The sequence below is a fragment of the Catharus ustulatus genome, chromosome Z (assembly GCF_009819885.2).
Source record: "Catharus ustulatus isolate bCatUst1 chromosome Z, bCatUst1.pri.v2, whole genome shotgun sequence".
NCBI lineage: Eukaryota > Metazoa > Chordata > Aves > Passeriformes > Turdidae > Catharus > Catharus ustulatus.
The window spans coordinates 59687387-59703399 of record NC_046262.2 but is presented as its reverse complement, the minus strand read 5'-3'; the positions used below and the strand labels follow the sequence as shown (position 1 = coordinate 59703399).

Sequence of the window (16013 nt, the reverse complement as noted above, 5' to 3'; positions counted from 1 at the left end):
CCTGGGAGTACTAGTCATCAATGGCTGAACATGAACCAGAAGTGTGCCCAGGTGGCCAAAAAGGACAGTGGCATCCTGGCCTGTACCAGAAATAATTGTGGCCAGCAGGACCAGGGCCCACACCCCCGTACTTGGTGAATCCACACCTCATGTCCTGTGTCCAGTTCTGGACCCCTCACTGAGGTGCTGAAGTATATCCTGAAGTGCTGAAGAGAAGGGTGACAGAGCTGGTGGAGGGTGTATAGAGTCAGTTCTACAGGAGAGGCTGAGGGAACTGGGATTTAGAGCCTGCAGAAAAGAAGGCTCAGGGGTGACCTTATTACTCTCTGCAACTACCTGAAAGTGGGGGTCATCCTGTTTTCCCAGGCTGCTATTGAGAGGAGGAGAGGACATAGCCTCAAGTTGTGCCAGGGGAGGTCCATATTGACATCGGGATGGATTTCTTCACTGAAAGGATGGTCAGGCATTAGAACAGGCTGCCCAGGGAAGTGGTGGAGCCACCATCCCTGGAAGTGTTCAAGAAATGACCGGATGTGGCAATTAGAGTAGTGTCTAAATGCCAGGGTAGTGGTTGGTCAAAGGTTGCATTTGGTGGTCTCGAAGGTTTTTTCCAACCCTGATGATTTCATGATTATGATGTTGTAGCTGAATTATTTAATGAAGGCTATTGAAAATAAGCAAAAATAAGAAACAAAATAATTAATCAGGCCCCTCTGGGCTAAATACTGCTTTAAATCACTTTAATATATGATGATAATCAATTTCTCACAAGTTACATGACCGGAAATCTCAAACATAATTGCTTGATTCCTGCATTACATACTGTTTGAAAATGGAGGAATAGTGCAATTTCATACTAGAGCCCTAATAAAGCCTTCTACCTCCTTAAAAATAATCATATACTTTCATTATCCTTTTTATTATTTATGCAATACCATCTGTAAGCTAAAGGCTATATAAATACAGATTTTGGTAAATAAATGCAATTTAATGGTAAATGGAAACTACACAAACTTTTAAAATCTCAAGATTACCAGATGAAAGGTAGAAAGGTACAAAACCTAAACACAGTACTTCAGATGACTTCAGACAAGTATTTGCCAGGTCACCACAGACCAAGAAGTAAAAGCTTCAGCTTCTATGGGGGAAGAGTAAAAAAGATGTATTTGTGGTATGAGACAGAGAAGAATAAGGGAAAGATAGACACACACAGGAAAGCAGGGTTCAGTGCTGAGCCTGAAGGACATATCAGGGGGATGATATGTCAGGAGACTCTGTTCAATGACATTGCAAATGCTCTGTCATTAGAAATACTGAACAGACCTGAAACTGGCTTTTCTGCCTGTTGTGGTGCCAGATATCTTGTAAGAGTTTGGACAGATGGGTTTCATTTCCCTATCTGCAAGCACAGACGATGAGTGTTCTTGATGCACTGCCACTTCAGATCTCCTCTGTTGCTGCCCTCTCCCATCCCTCATCTTGTGCTGCAACCACTTCAAACGACTCTGTGTTTCCAAACAGAAGCCAGTACTGCAGGACCTTGACTCGCCGACAGAGGCTCGACAAAGCTGTGTTAACGCATGAGCGCAAGTCAGCAAGGAGCAGAAGTGCACAAAGCCTTTGTGGAAGCCAGACGGCAGTGTTGGCACATGCTCTGAGGCACAGGCAAAGCTGCTGCTCGGGGCTTGCACAGTGGTGGGCTCTAACTGTGCAAACTTACGGCAATCAGGCTTCCACCTCCCTTTTTTTGTCATCTGAAGAATGTTTAGCATGTCTGAAACTTCAGCCTCAAAAACAACAGCCACGAAAGGGGTGCTCAGGGCATAGGGCAAAGCAGCAGCCTAAAAGGCACAAATGAAGTTCCCAAAGCAGGAAAAAACCACACCATTTTCCTTACCAGTAAAAAGGTATTTTCTCCCTTTGATTCAAATTTCTGCGTGGCAGTAGAGATCCAACTGAACAGTGACATACCTGTAAATGAGCTTGTCACTAAGAGAAAGTTACAGTTTTTCAAATGGCTTTTTATGTTCAAATGAAGGACAGGTGGAGGGCTCTGCCACAAACACTAGAAGAGACAAATGGTTAAAAAGATAAAGACCTTCAAAGACCATATATTGCCCCAAGCAGCTGTAAATCGATTTTACTGTGGTTCAGTGAGTTTGGCCTGCTTTTAATGGCTCATTTGGCAAGCTGTTGCTGCAGCGATTTGTAGTAATAATATTGTCATAATAATCCTTTAACTGGATACAGATGTGTGGCTATTCAGGATTGCTCTAAAAGAGATTTCTGGACTTCATGAGAAGGAAAAACACAGACAGTAAGTTCCTTTAGTTCCTTCCTCTGTGATACACATCACACTTAAGAACAGAAGGACAACAGTCACTCTAGGGAAGAGGAAATGACATTTTCTTCCACTCATTTTGAAATAATTGCAGCAGCTAAGAGCACAACATTGCCAGCAGATAAAGACAGCATTTACTTTACTGCATTTCTAATGTGTATTACTGATTACAACCATTAACAGAACATATTTTTACTCAATAAACTATTTCTTTTTGTTTTCATAATTCTCCATTGCAAATGATATAAATATTTTGATTCTATCCTTGCGCTGATTCAAGTAGCAAAGTAATCAAATTTACTAAAATGATGAACTGCAATTAAGACCATATATTAAGACCATATAATTAACACTATATATTGTTGTTTATCATGAACCAAAAGCTCAGCGCCAGCATTAGAGCACAAAAGAAAACAATTTAAACCCAAACAAGAGAAATAATTTGTTGGTTATGCAGCTTGAAAATCATATCTTACCTTTTTTAATCAGCTGCAGTCATCCTGCTGTCACTCCACATTGCTGCAAATGCTCTCAAACACAGGAGAGCACACTCTGTGTTCTCTGTTGTCATTTTTCAGATTGAACTGTGGGTGTACACTACATTTTGCAGCAGGTAGAGATACCTATTGCAAGAAGTAGCACACTCTCTAGTTTTCAATTCCTTCCTCTTTTCCTTTCTTTAGAAGATTAAATCCAAAATCAAATCAAATTAATCAAATCAAATTATTCAAGTCAAATCACAAATTAATAATTTGACTGGGGCCAAATAATCCCATCAAAGTAAATAAAAGCATACCATTTTAAAAATCACGTAAACGTCTGCAGTAGGCGTCAGATCCTTATCAGACATGAAGCTTCCCACAACTATGATAGTTGTCCCCAATGATTTCAAGGTGACTGTTCACATACAAAAGCATGCACTGAACTTCCATGTTTAGGACGTAAGGCAAATTAATTCACTTCTAGCTACAAACAAGCACCAAACTAAAATCCTTTCAGGGCTGCTATTCATTATGAGTATTTGTGTATCACTACGTGGTACCGTCTAAATCATAAATTCACGCAGCTTAAAGGGACGAGTTTTGTTTTTGTTTTGCCTCAGCACGTGTTGTAGATGAGGTGACAATGACTGTCAGGGCTGTTCCTGTGCTCCCAGCCCTATCCCGGACGCTGTGCCTGCAGCCACTCGGGACACAGGAAGGTTCCAGCATCGCGCTGAGACGGACCCCACTTTTGGGGGGGAAAAAGCCTGGGAAGTGGAGCTGTGGGAGGAGCCTGGACACACCGAAGCCGTGAACTGAGCCCCAGCCGATGCCGCTCGGCCGTGCCTTCCTGGGAGGCGCCAGGGCTCGCCCCGAGGGCCGGCTCGGCCCTCCTGCCCCGGCTTTTCCCTCCCTGCGCTGCCGCTTCCCTGCCCGCTCCTGTCCTGCCGTGCCCGCCGCTTCCCCGCCGCAGCTCCTGCCCCATCCCAGCGCTCCGGAGCTTCCCTGCACGGAGCGGAGCCGCTCCCGGCCCGCAGCCACCGCCGTGTCCCGATCTGCCCGAGAGCCGGGACAGCGCCATGTGCGACGGACACACGGACACACAAGGACACAGGGGCACACACACACGGACACGTGGAGACACGGACACGGGACACACGGACATAGGGACACACACACGGATACACACGGACACATGGGACAGACACGGACACACACACGGATACGGACATACGGACACACGGACACGCCGCTGCCGCTGTTGGAAATCGCGCCCGGCCGCTCCTGAACTCCACGCTGATTTATTTATTTCACTTTAGTTCTTTATCCCTGCTCGCAGCTGCCGAGCTCCATCTGCTGAGCTGCGCTACCCGGGCGGACCGCGGCACCGAGCTGTCCCTGCCTTCTGCTTCTCTCTCCCTCTCTCTTCTTCTGCTCTCTTTTCTATCCCTCTTTGGTAGGAACACTTCCCTTCCTTATCAATAAACAGTTCTCACATGTAATATTGCTGCATTTGGGTTTTATTCTCACCCGAGAAATCCGTCAGTAAGAATCCTCCTCAACTCCCCTTTTACAACAGTATGGGACACATGGGTTGAGGTAAAGAGTTTAATGGGGAAAGTAAAAGTCACACATAGAAGCAAAGCAAATAAAGGAATTCATTCACTGTTTCCCGCAGGCAGGTAGGTGTTCACCCATCTCCAGGACAGCAGGGCCCCATCCTGTGCAAGCATGACTTGGCAAGACAAATGTCATGACTCTGAGCTTCCTCCCCTTATTTCTTCTTCCTCCAGATTCTCATGCTAAGCATGGCACCCTAAGGTATGGGATTGGCATATCCCTTGGGTCATTTGGGGTCAGCTGTTCCAGCTGTGTCACTTCATAATTCCTTGTGCAGCCTCCTTCCCTCAGCATTCTCACTGGTGGGGTAGGTGAGGAGCAGCAAAGGCCTTAGCTCTGTGCAAGCACTGCTCAGCAGTAACAAAAACATTCTTGTGTTATCAACCCTGTGTTCATCACAAGTCCAAAACCGAGCTACATGCCTTCCATTGTGAATAAAGTGAACAATACCCAAGCCAAAACCGCTACATAGACCATCCTCTTCTCATTCTTAGATGTTTGCATAAACAATGACAAAGCCTTTTTTCAGGGCTGCCTCACCTGATCTGCAGTGCTGTCTGACTCTGGTGCCTCTGTATGGATATGCCTCTGGTTCAAGGTGGGCTGCAAAGTTATGCCTGCTGGCCTCCTCCCCACACAGCACCCAGCCCAGCACCCAGAGAGGAGCTGATGCTGCATTACCCAGGGTCTGGCATCAGGCACAAAATATGGCTGGTGCCCAATTAGTTTGGATTATGGGATGCTCAGCTAGAGCTTAATTTTCTCTTTATCTTATACCAGATAGGGAATGCCTGTTGGGAGCAGACAGTGGAACCAGTATTTCTACCTGGGCCTAGGGTGCGAGCATATTAAATTGCCATTTTCAAGATGTCCTCCTGACTCTGTGCAATAGCCACAGAGACCAGTGCAGATGCAGCTACCCTCCTTTTCTTCCTCAGCTTTCCCACTCTCTTGTGTCAGTTTTCTTCACCACCCTGTCCCCTTCTCCTTCCTCCTTAGTGTCTGCATGACATATGGCTTTAACAGAATATCATTAACCTGCAGCACTACAGAATGCTAGTGCTTTCTTAACAACCTGCCACTTTCTATTTTTACAGTTGCTGAAGAACAGGCGCCTCAGACCAAGCTGAGGGGCTGACCTGCTGTTATGTACTGATCTTAGCTGCTGTATCCCTGCACAAGTTTTGTTCTGCTGGTGCTTCAGAGATGGCTTGGACTCCAGGTCGTGTCTCTTCAGACTCTGGGCCCATTGCGAATTTGAATAAGACATCTAAAAGGGTAGCAGAAAACTTGCACTTCCAATTTTCAGGTATGCATATGCAAATGAGCATGACTTGGAAACTTGAAGAAGAGAATGGGGGTTTGCTCTGCTTCTATATTTCAAATTCTCTTCTTGCTCCACCCTCATCTATTTTTTCTCCTGCATTCACAAGTGCTGCAAGAAATGAGCTAACTCACTTGCCTTTAAAACACAACAAATAAGATCTGGCACAGCATGAGTGTGCTTGCGCTCTCCATCCATCACACTGTAGCTTCAACTTGTTCACATGGCTTTTTAAGCAAGAGTATGATAATGGTTTGTATCATATGAAAAATAAGGACCCTTCATTTTTGTCTCACTCAATCTAGATTGCATTTTCCTTATTTAGTGGCTGTATAAGCAAATACTCACTGTATTAATTTCATGTGGTTGCTTTCTGCTCTATGATTGTTATCTCTGTCTAGTACTATGCCATGTAAATTTGGATGGAGGGAGTGTAGATTTTTACACTGCAGACTGATGGCAAATCTTCTCAGCATTTAGCAGCCGTTTTGCTGGCAGCCAGTTTAATCATGTGTCCATGGTAAAGGAAAGCACATGTGATTATATTTGTAAATTATCTATTTGTGAATATCAAGATAAGTCATTTTACCTCAGAATTAAAAAAAATAAGAGTCTTAAAAATGCAATTAATGTAGCTGGACACCTAACTTTCCAAACTCCAGGAATGCTACAATAAAATAAATTAAATTAAAAATCAAACCATTAAGTCTTCTCAAATCACCAAGTTCCATCTTAAAAGGCTTCTCAAATATCTAAAGCTCAAAGCATGTAGATAGTATCTTTGTGGCTGAAAACCCTTAGGGGTTTTGCAGCAGTGTTTAACTTCTAAACTCTGAAACAGAGGAACATAAGGCATAGTACCAGATTTCAACATTTTATATATTCTCTAGTGAAAGTTGCTTATATAACTTAAATGTGCAGTCCATGCCTTGCAGCATCAGCCTGACTCTCAGAACTTGCCAGCGTTATGGAGCATGCTCCCAAAACCAGGCTATTCTATATTGGCTGTTTAGATGTCTAAAGTATATTTAATTAAAAAAAAAAAAAAGAAAATTAATTAAATGGACAAGTGGCTGCTTACCTGGGAATACTCTGTGCTTGCAGAGAGCTGCAGTTTGAGTGGAACCTCATAATTTGTTGCAATTTATTTCTTTCATGACCTGACCATTTGGAGGCAAGTACAAAAAGGGCTTATTTTTTTTCTTTCTCCATCTGCAACATAATGATGTGGCATACAACAAAAGCAGTATTTCCACCGCATACAGGGAGCAGAGCAGGGAGACCCAGAAGCCTTTCTGTGTGCAGGGCTCAGCTGTCATGGAAGCAAGACAAGATGTGAATTACGTTTGTTATTCTCTCCCTTATGGTCTCTACTCGACCTGGCTAATCCTCTTCATAAGAAGCTACTGTTAGAGTAGATGTCACTTCAGTTCCTGTTCACAAGTGTTGGTGGTTTTTTTCTGTGACATAGGAACAGATAATTTGGGGGTAACTGGCTAAGGCTTCTAGAAAAACCACATTGCCTTTTCTATTTCTGTACAAGTTTCCAGGTAAATTTTTCAGTGCAGGATTCTGCTATTGTCTCACACCAGTTCCTACAGTTCTGGGTTGAAATGCTTTATTCTGACTTTATTCCACCAGTGAAAACATGGGTTGACTTAGTAGTGTTCACACCTGCCATGCATCTCATTTTCCAAAGTTCCCGTCTTCTACGCTCTGCTGTGTGCTCTGAATACATTGCAATGAAGGACCAGAAAGCAACACCTTTGTAAGTTCTGAAATGCCTACCAAAAGGGATTCTTCTAAGTGCTGTCCTGCTAGAATCCTTCTCTGAGGGGGATGGAGTCATTGCTGGTTTTAATGCTCCTCTTTTGAGGCATTAGGTTCAGTTATTGTATGGACAGGCTGGAAGCTTTGATGTGACCTAAGAGGACAATATGAATGAAATCCTTGGAAGGTTAGAAATTCTCCCTATGTGGTTTTATCTAATAGTGAGTGTGGAAGGTTTTCAGTGCTGTCCTTGCCTATCTGTGAAAGCATATGATATAATTTCTTCCCTTTGTCAGGATTGTTGGTTTTGCTTTTTCCTGCTCACCTTCCTGCTTTTGTACATGGCTGCTGCTCTCAATGCAGCTTGCCTCTGCTTTATACAACTTCTGCTGTATTACAGTTCAAAACTGCCAGCAGACTTGAGCAGAGGCAAAAGCAAAGCACATCCTGGCCACAGAGCAATATTGCTGCACGGACCGTCTTTGAAATAACAACCTTGGTTTCTCCCTTTGCTTAACAGATTCTGTTTCAGGCCCTTTTGACCCAGTTTTCTCATAGCTTGGGAACTCATTGCTCGCTTTACTGTGTGTCTGCAATATGGCTCACTCTGTTCAGTGATTTCCACTTGACTTTTCCAATTTAACTTGCTTGTTTGCCACCAGCCAACCAAAGGGCAGGTACTGAATGTGTTTAAGGTGTCAGGTTGCTAATGTGGGCAGTGTGTGGCCAGTGGATGTGCATCCCTGCAGGAGCGTGAGGAATGACAGGAGGATGTATAGCTGGATGGTAGAGCCAGTGCATTTCAGAGCTTGAAGGCTTTGCATATGAGAGCCTGTACCAGGGAATATTAAATATTATTCCATGTTCAGTAATAAAAGTCTGCAGATCATGCTGAATTTTTTCTATCTTCCCTTCCAATTGTTACCCAGAGAACTACTCAAGAGGAGCATGCAATTTTGCAAATATTCAGTCCCTTTGGTAAGTGACTGCATGATGTACATACTTGGTCTTTTTGATTATGATTCTGGCTTAGACTCTGTATCTCCTTTCATGTCCAGGAGACTGAGTCTGTGTTTTTGCTTAGACAATAATAATAAATTTTCTTTTAAAACAAATTTTATTTTATTTTCCCTTAGAACATGATTATTTTATTAAGTAAAATAGCTCACTAGATTGTGAGAACTGGATGGCTTAAAGAAGTGGTTGTGGAAGCTAAACCTTTGCTTTCTGAGTTTCTAACTCAATTCCCATTCAAATATTAGTGAGCAATGCTGCCATCTGACAGCTACCTGCAGCTCACATCAAGATGAGATGGTTGCTTAGACCAGTCCCTGAGACTGCAGGGAACAAAAGGAAAGAAAAAAAAAAAAGAAAGATCCTCTAATCTCTTCTGCAAGTCAGGACCCTGTGGGCACACTTTGGCTAAGAGCCAAGAAGAGAGAGAGGAGATGCACACAGAGCATCTGCATGGAAAAGCTCCTTATCTCAGTGAGTAAATTCGGCCCCTCCTTCACAGGTCAGGATGTGACTCATGCTCCAAGGTGCTTTGCAGCAGGGGTGACCTGACTAGCCAAATGGTAGTCCTAAAATGTGAGGGTACTAGGTGCTTTCTGTTAGCTGAGAGTTTGCAGAAGATAGCAATTTTTCGCCTAAAGCCAGCACCAGTAAGCTGCCGACAGATGCATCTCCCGACTCCAAATGCCCCATCTGCCTGGATAGATTTGACAACGTTGCATATCTAGATCGCTGCTTGCATAGGTTCTGCTTCCGCTGTGTCCAAGAATGGTCAAAAAACAAAGCAGAGTGCCCGCTGTGCAAGCAGCCCTTTTTTTCCATTTTCCACACGATTCGTGCTGAAGATGACTTTAAGGAGTATATCCTGAGCCCTTTAGAAACCAGCTCTTTTGCCAGCCCCGATGGCCGGAGATTTCGTTATCGCACCACCTTAACCAGGGAACGGCGCGCACGCAGCTCCCCTTCCCGAAGGATGCTGTCGCCTCCGGATAACGGGATGTTGTTTGAAGGGCTGTCGAGTGAGCCAGCGCGCCACCGGCACAGAGAGATTCAGCAGATGATCAGGAGGCTGGCCTCAAGGAGAAAGGCGAGCGCAGAGGGCAGATCTCTGCGACAGATCCAGGAGGAGGACATGATCAGCTTCCGCAGGGCTCTGTACCGCACGGGTGTGCGCATCCGCAGCATCCAGGACGGCGGCCGATACCGAGAGATTTCGGCAGAGTTCTTCCGCCGCAACCCTGCTTGCCTTCACCGCTTGGTTCCTTGGCTGAAGCGAGAGCTTACGGTCCTGTTTGGTGCCCACGGATCTCTGATCAACATTGTGCAGCACATCATCATGAGTAACGTCACTAGATACGATCTGGAGAGCCAGGCCTTTGCTGATGGCATAAAGCCGTTTCTGCTGGATCGAACGGAGCACTTCCTGCATGAATTCATCAGTTTTGCTCGTTGTCCTTTTAACTTGGAAGCGTACGATCAGCATGCCAATTACGACTGTCCTGCACCATCATATGAGGAAGGAAGCCACTCAGACTCCTCAATTATTACAATATCTCCAGATGTGGCGTACCCACAGGGGCCAGATAATAGCTTGTCTGTGCCTGGTCTTGGTCAGGCTCCCTGGGATGATGAAACTCCAGGCCCTTCCTATTCCGTCTCAGAAGAGGTTCGTGCAAGCATAGCTTCTCCTCTGGAGTCATCAGAAAGTTCTGATGAGGACTCTGCTACAGGGAGTGGAAGAGCCAAACTGCAACCTGAGTTACAGGCTAATGCTGACTCAAACGACAGTGGCTCTTCCTCAGACAATTGTGTCATTGTTGGATACGTCAAGCCGTTAGCTGAGAGGACACCAGAAGTGGTTGAGCTGTCCTCTGACTCTGAGGATTCCATCAAGGAAGAGAAAAGGGAAGATGTCAAGAAACAGCGACCGGTCCAGTGTCACAGCTGGAGTGACAGTGAACCAAGCAGGAGCTTCTCACCACATTCCCCAACATATAGGGAGGATGTCGGAATTTGTAGAAGACAGACACAGTGTCATTAAAAGACCATGTGAGCTTTTCTTCTTTATGGCTTGCCTGTCTTCAGAATATTGCCAATTTCATACCGTGATTTCAACTTACTAAGAAGTTGCATATGCCTCCCAGGAGATAATAAGATTGGAATGACTGAGCTGGGAAACATTGGAAAAATATTCAGAAATGCCTGAATTCCAGGAAACAGAAACTCTTCTGTGAAAATGTTTTTTCAATCAACTGTAATTACAGCTGTCCACTGATAACCTTAGGGCCGGAATGAGACATTAGATTAATGCCATCAGGTGTGCTGGACTTCACAGCCAGACTGATTTAATGAGTTGCCTCAGAAGGTGTTATAACGGATGTGAGTTAATCTCCTCGCTGTGTGACTGGATCTCATTGTTCGAAATCAAACTGCCTAGTCTGGCAGATAGTGCAGCCTGGAACATCAGCTCAGCAAGCAAGGCTAAGCCATTGGAAAGAATCTTTTCTAAAGGCTGAGGTGTTTATTCATTCTTTAATTCATGAGGATGTTAGGGGATGGCTGCCCAGTGTTCAGGACAAACAAAATCAAAGTTTGTTACAGTATTGATCTTCTCTGGGTGAAGAAACAGAGCAGGAAGCCCTACCCCACATGATGTTTGCCTATTCCCTCACTCCTGTGTCCTCACACATTTTATTTGGATACATACTTCACATGCCAGCTTTCTCTTATTAATGGTTAGCGGAAAACACATTTCACTCTCAGATAAGCGTTCCTGACATTTCCTTCTTATGTTTGGTCTGTCCTGACACAGGAAAAGCCAGCATGGAACTTCTTGTGTGCACTGGAGGATTTGGGAGTGGAGTGATCCTGAGTCAGTGTTGGGAAATAAAGGTATGAGATGATACTTGAAAGCTAACAATACACCCTTCTGTTCAACTTAGAGTCCTATTGCAGCATCAGAATACTGATGAAAAGAGGAAAAATGCAAGGGTGTTGATTTTTGCACTGTCAGTTAAGACTCTCTCCAGGAAATGGAATATATTTGATAATATGCACTTTTGTAGATAGTTAAAGTGTGTTGGATTATGTTGGGCTTTGTTCGTGGTAAAAAAATACTTTCTTGACCCTTTGTTACCTTGTTCTCACTGTAGTTTGAAACTTTTCACTGAAGTTCATAAGACAATTTTGAGGCATTTAGACATCTTTGTTTCAAGTTGTTGTTTTCACTGTCAGTAGGAGGATATAAAGTTTGTGACTGATGTGTAACTCTTAGGGTGAGGCACCAGAAACAAGTCAAAAAGGCCAGCTGTAGAGATAACTTCCTGGTTATGCTTCACACACCACATGGTTTTCTGAAAATCAAAAGGTATAATACATGAAAGCAAAAATGTCTCTACTCTCACTCCAAGCACAGGTTAATTCCATGTTATTCTCTTTCCATTCTGTTTAATAAAAGCCATGGTTTAAGGTTAATTAGATAAGTTTGTGCATTTTGGAAGCCATGGAAAGATGAAGAGCAGCAAACAGATGATATGTTCAGGAGAGCCTCACTGGCTTTGAGGATGCATCATCCCTGTGGCATGTCTCTGCCCTTTGCCCCTTATGAAAAATCCATTAATTCAGGTAACTTTTTTGAGAAAAGCTTTTGCTTCGTAAGACAAAACCTCCACACCGAGTCTATGCAAGAAAACTGTGATCTTTGCCTGACACAAACAGATTTTGTATGTGGCAAAAGGCTAGGCACTTTCAGGGAGAAAAATACAGATAATGCCCCAAATTCAGGCAGGCATTACATCTTTCCCACCTTAAACTGATTAAGCTGAAGTCACTTGATGCATTTTAGAGTTAGTGTTGCTCTAGTGCAGCTCTTACCCTTAGATGTTTATATTCTCATGCAGGAAGTGAGTTGGTGATTTATGCCTGATTCACATTTTTAAGTCACTCAGAAGAAATTTGAGGACAGAGCACTGAGTAAAAATTCACTGGGCCAGACTCATCTGGCTCATGGATGAAAACCATGACCAAAACAGATCTTTCGGCAAAAACTAGATGTCCTGGGATGAAAATCTAGCTGACCAATTTAAGGCATATATCTTGTTCTTGGATGGCTGTAAAGACACAATATCTGTCTAGGTTCTCATATGTTGGCCTAATCAATTTCATACTAGAGTAATTCAACTTATCCATGCAGGCATCAGAAGACAATGAAGTCCTTAAAATAATTAGAGATTTGTAAAAATGGAGTATAAAATAGGTGTTACCTCCTGGCTTTTAGCTGTGTGTTAGTTTTTTATGTTGCTTGAAAACCTCATTTGAGGCTTTTAATAGCATTAAAGTACCATTTTTACACTGTAGAGTAAGAGTCTGTTGGCTCTGTCTTTCTTAACTAGCACTTCAAAACTTTTGCTTTACTTTGTTCAAAGAAACATTGTGCGAACTTAGCAAAAGCCTGATTTCAATTAGAGTTTTTAATTTTCAACTTGTAGCAAGTTGTGCTTAAACTCATAAATTTAACAAACAAGAAGAAACAGCCTTTTTCTTTTTCTTTTTTTTTTTAGAGGCATGACTTTGCTTCTACTGAGCTGATTGTGTCAGGAAACAGGGTCAAACTTTAGTTTGGTGGATATGGCCTTGTTTTCTAAGGGGCAAGTAGTTTCAGAAGTCTCTACTTTGCATTTTGCCCCCTGGGAAGGATGTGGGTATGTGCCTGATTTGACAGTTCTTGTCATTTGCATTCATATTATCAACTTTTATTTTTAATTTGGGCTTTCACACAACATAGCCCAGAAAGAAGCATTTATTTTAGTGAAAGATATGACTGTGAAAATGTAAATTATCAGCAGGCAACAGGTACAGCTTCCTGTCTTCTAAAACTAATAGTAACTCAGTTCTATGAAGCAAGATGTGGCCACTTACTTCAGCACAGAAGTTTTATATGGATGTCTAATGCATTACTTACAGTTTCATTATCTAACTTAAACAGCAAAAACAAGTTATGCTCGACCCTGAGGAAACAATGAAAGAACACATGCTTATTAATAAGAATTCTACTAAGCTATTTTTACAATTGCTTCCAAAACTAGAAGTATGTACTCTTCAAATGAGCTCTTTTCCCAGAAGCTGTTTAGAACTGTGGCTGCAAAAGATAAATTGGCCAACAACAAGCTGAGGCATGAGCGAAGTAGTTTTGAGATGTAGTTATGTTCCTTTCTTCCTCATGGGTAAAGGCTTCCTAATTAAGAAAAATTGATAGTGGCATTGACTTACTCATAGACTATCTGTGGGTGAATCTTGCACAGAAAACACAGCCAGTTTATTCTAGTCTACCAATACCAGTCTTAAGAAAGTATGGTTTTCTGAGCTTTTAATATTTCAAGAAATTGCAAATTATCTTTACTACCCATTCAAATGTAAAGATAGTGATGTGAGATACAACCACTTTATAAAGCATATTAAATCACATATTTTTACACAAACTTTGACCCAATACATATTAGTATATCCCATTATATCTGGAATGGTAATGGAAGTTGTTTCTGAATTTCTAGGTCTGTCCTACTATTTATTGTAAAACATTTCTTTTTATCCAAAAGCAAAATTCCCTATGCCAGTTTGGTTGTTTGTTGTTGCTTGGTTTTGCACTAGATTTTTTTTTTTTTTTTTGCTGGAAGACAAAATTAGTGGACCATTCAGAAAGAAACCAGCTGTCAGGAAAAATACAAATCAATCATCTATGAGTGGCTGTTGTCACCATGTGGTCACTTTTACTGTAGACTAAGGGGGAAGGAAAAATACCCCCTCTTCTGACTTGCTTCATCTTGAACAGAACATCTTGAAGTTTGCCACTGCCTGCCCGGTAAAACTGTCTCCCTTCCTATCCTACCCTTCAGACAGAGTTGTCCACTGTCTATCTTGCATGAGCAAGATTTTTAAATATCAGTCTCATTGTATTTTAGTCTGGGATATTACACTGTGACACCACCGGTTTTATTTTCTCTTAATCTCTACGGTTCTCTACTGTCATCCATTTGTAGCCCACACTTCCCATTACAGCTGTAGCTGTGTTTCAGTACAGTTTCAGAACTCTTTAATAGAAACTATAAGTTAGCTGTGTTTTTAAAGGCTCTTTAAAACTCTGGCTGGCTGGGGAGCTTCTGTGTCATCACAGGAGGACTGAGTTCAATCACTAGCACTCACCTGGCCTGCGAGCACAGACAACTTTCTTACCAGCTCAGGTCCTCAGCTTCTGCTCAGGAAAACAGGTACTACTGTATTTCCCTTCACTTGTTGGTTTTGCAGCAGTATGCTATCTTTTGCACTACCACAAAAATTTGGCTATCTCAGTGTTACATTTCCACGCAGCTCTAAGAACAGTTCTGTCAGACCTCCTTGAAACCTGAGATCAAGCCTAATGAACTAGCAGTTATTTGAGGAGGGGTGGATTGCTGACACCTTTGTCACTAGGCTAAATCCCTCCATTCTTTTCTGGTGCAAAACCCTTCTTGCAGTAGATAAATTGCAGTAAATAAGATCTGTAGGCTACAACCTGATGTTGCATTGTCTTAAGCCAGGCATATTAACTTAATTGACTACCTTTATAATTGGTGTATTTTGAATAGGTAACTCCTAATTGGTGTCATGTACCAGCCCAGGAATAGAAACAAGGACTGAAATATTAACATTGCTTAGTTTAGTTCTTTTGAGGTTGAACACCCAAGCAGCGTCTCTCTGTGAAAAGAGCCCAGCTTTACCAAGGCAAGGGTTGCATTTGTGACGTCATGGGCTTTCATCTTGTAGATGGTGGTGAGATGATAATGAGCTGCAAATTTCACGTAAACTGCAGTTTCAAGCCTTTGGAATGCAAATGATATAAATGCAAGTTGGAAGCAGATAACATGGAAAGTTCAGCTGTACTCTGCATACTGTCAAGACCTTGTCATGTCCCTTTGTATGCCATAACATAAATTAGAATGTGAACCCCTGTGGAGACATACGGGACTTGGGTAAATATCATTCCTGTAGTCTGACCCGGCAAACAGGTATAGAAATGTCCTGTCCCGCTGTAAAAGGGGAGTTGAGGAGGATTCTTACTGACGGATTTCTCGGGTGAGAATAAAACCCAAATGCAGCAATATTACATGTGAGAACTGTTTATTGATAAGGAAGGGAAGTGTTCCTACCAAAGAGGGATAGAAAAGAGAGCAGAAGAAGAGAGAGGGAGAGAGAAGCAGAAGGCAGGGACAGCTCGGTGCCGCGGTCCGCCCGGGTAGCGCAGCTCAGCAGATGGAGCTCGGCAGCTGCGAGCAGGGATAAAGAACTAAAGTGAAATAAATAAATCAGCGTGGAGTTCAGGAGCGGCCGGGCGCGATTTCCAACAGCGGCAGCGGCGTGTCCGTGTGTCCGTATGTCCGTATCCGTGTGTGTGTCCGTGTCTGTCCCATGTGTCCGTGTGTATCCGTGT

General features: G+C 43.0%; 1 protein-coding gene and 1 long non-coding RNA gene across 2 annotated transcripts; one reads left to right on the top strand and one right to left on the bottom strand.

The window, feature by feature from the left end:
• Positions 1-712: 712 nt before the first annotated feature.
• On the bottom strand, positions 713-3010 carry LOC117010528. The gene is made up of 2 exons (XR_004420701.1): positions 2818-3010; positions 713-2065 (listed from the first exon to the last, which is right to left on the bottom strand). It is a non-coding gene; the product is annotated as an uncharacterized LOC117010528 (long non-coding RNA).
• Positions 3011-3652: 642 nt separating this feature from the next.
• On the top strand, positions 3653-10627 carry LOC117010285 (E3 ubiquitin-protein ligase Topors-like). Its single transcript, XM_033084589.1, has 3 exons — positions 3653-3904; positions 8467-8515; positions 9160-10627. The coding sequence occupies exons 1-3, from the start codon at positions 3653-3655 to the stop codon at positions 10590-10592; spliced, it is 1734 nt and encodes a 577-aa protein (XP_032940480.1). The 3' UTR covers positions 10593-10627.
• The last annotated feature ends 5386 nt before the right edge of the window (positions 10628-16013 follow it).

Bases quoted from the DNA above. Each gene is read 5' to 3' on its own strand.
- LOC117010285 (XM_033084589.1), top strand. From the start codon at position 3,653: ATGCCGCTCGGCCGTGCCTTCCTGGGAGGCGCCAGGGCTCGCCCCGAG. The intron at 3,905-8,466 runs GTGCGACGGACA...ATTGTTACCCAG, and splicing joins GAGAGCCGGGACAGCGCCAT to AGAACTACTCAAGAGGAGCA. The intron at 8,516-9,159 runs GTAAGTGACTGC...CTGTTAGCTGAG, and splicing joins GCAAATATTCAGTCCCTTTG to AGTTTGCAGAAGATAGCAAT.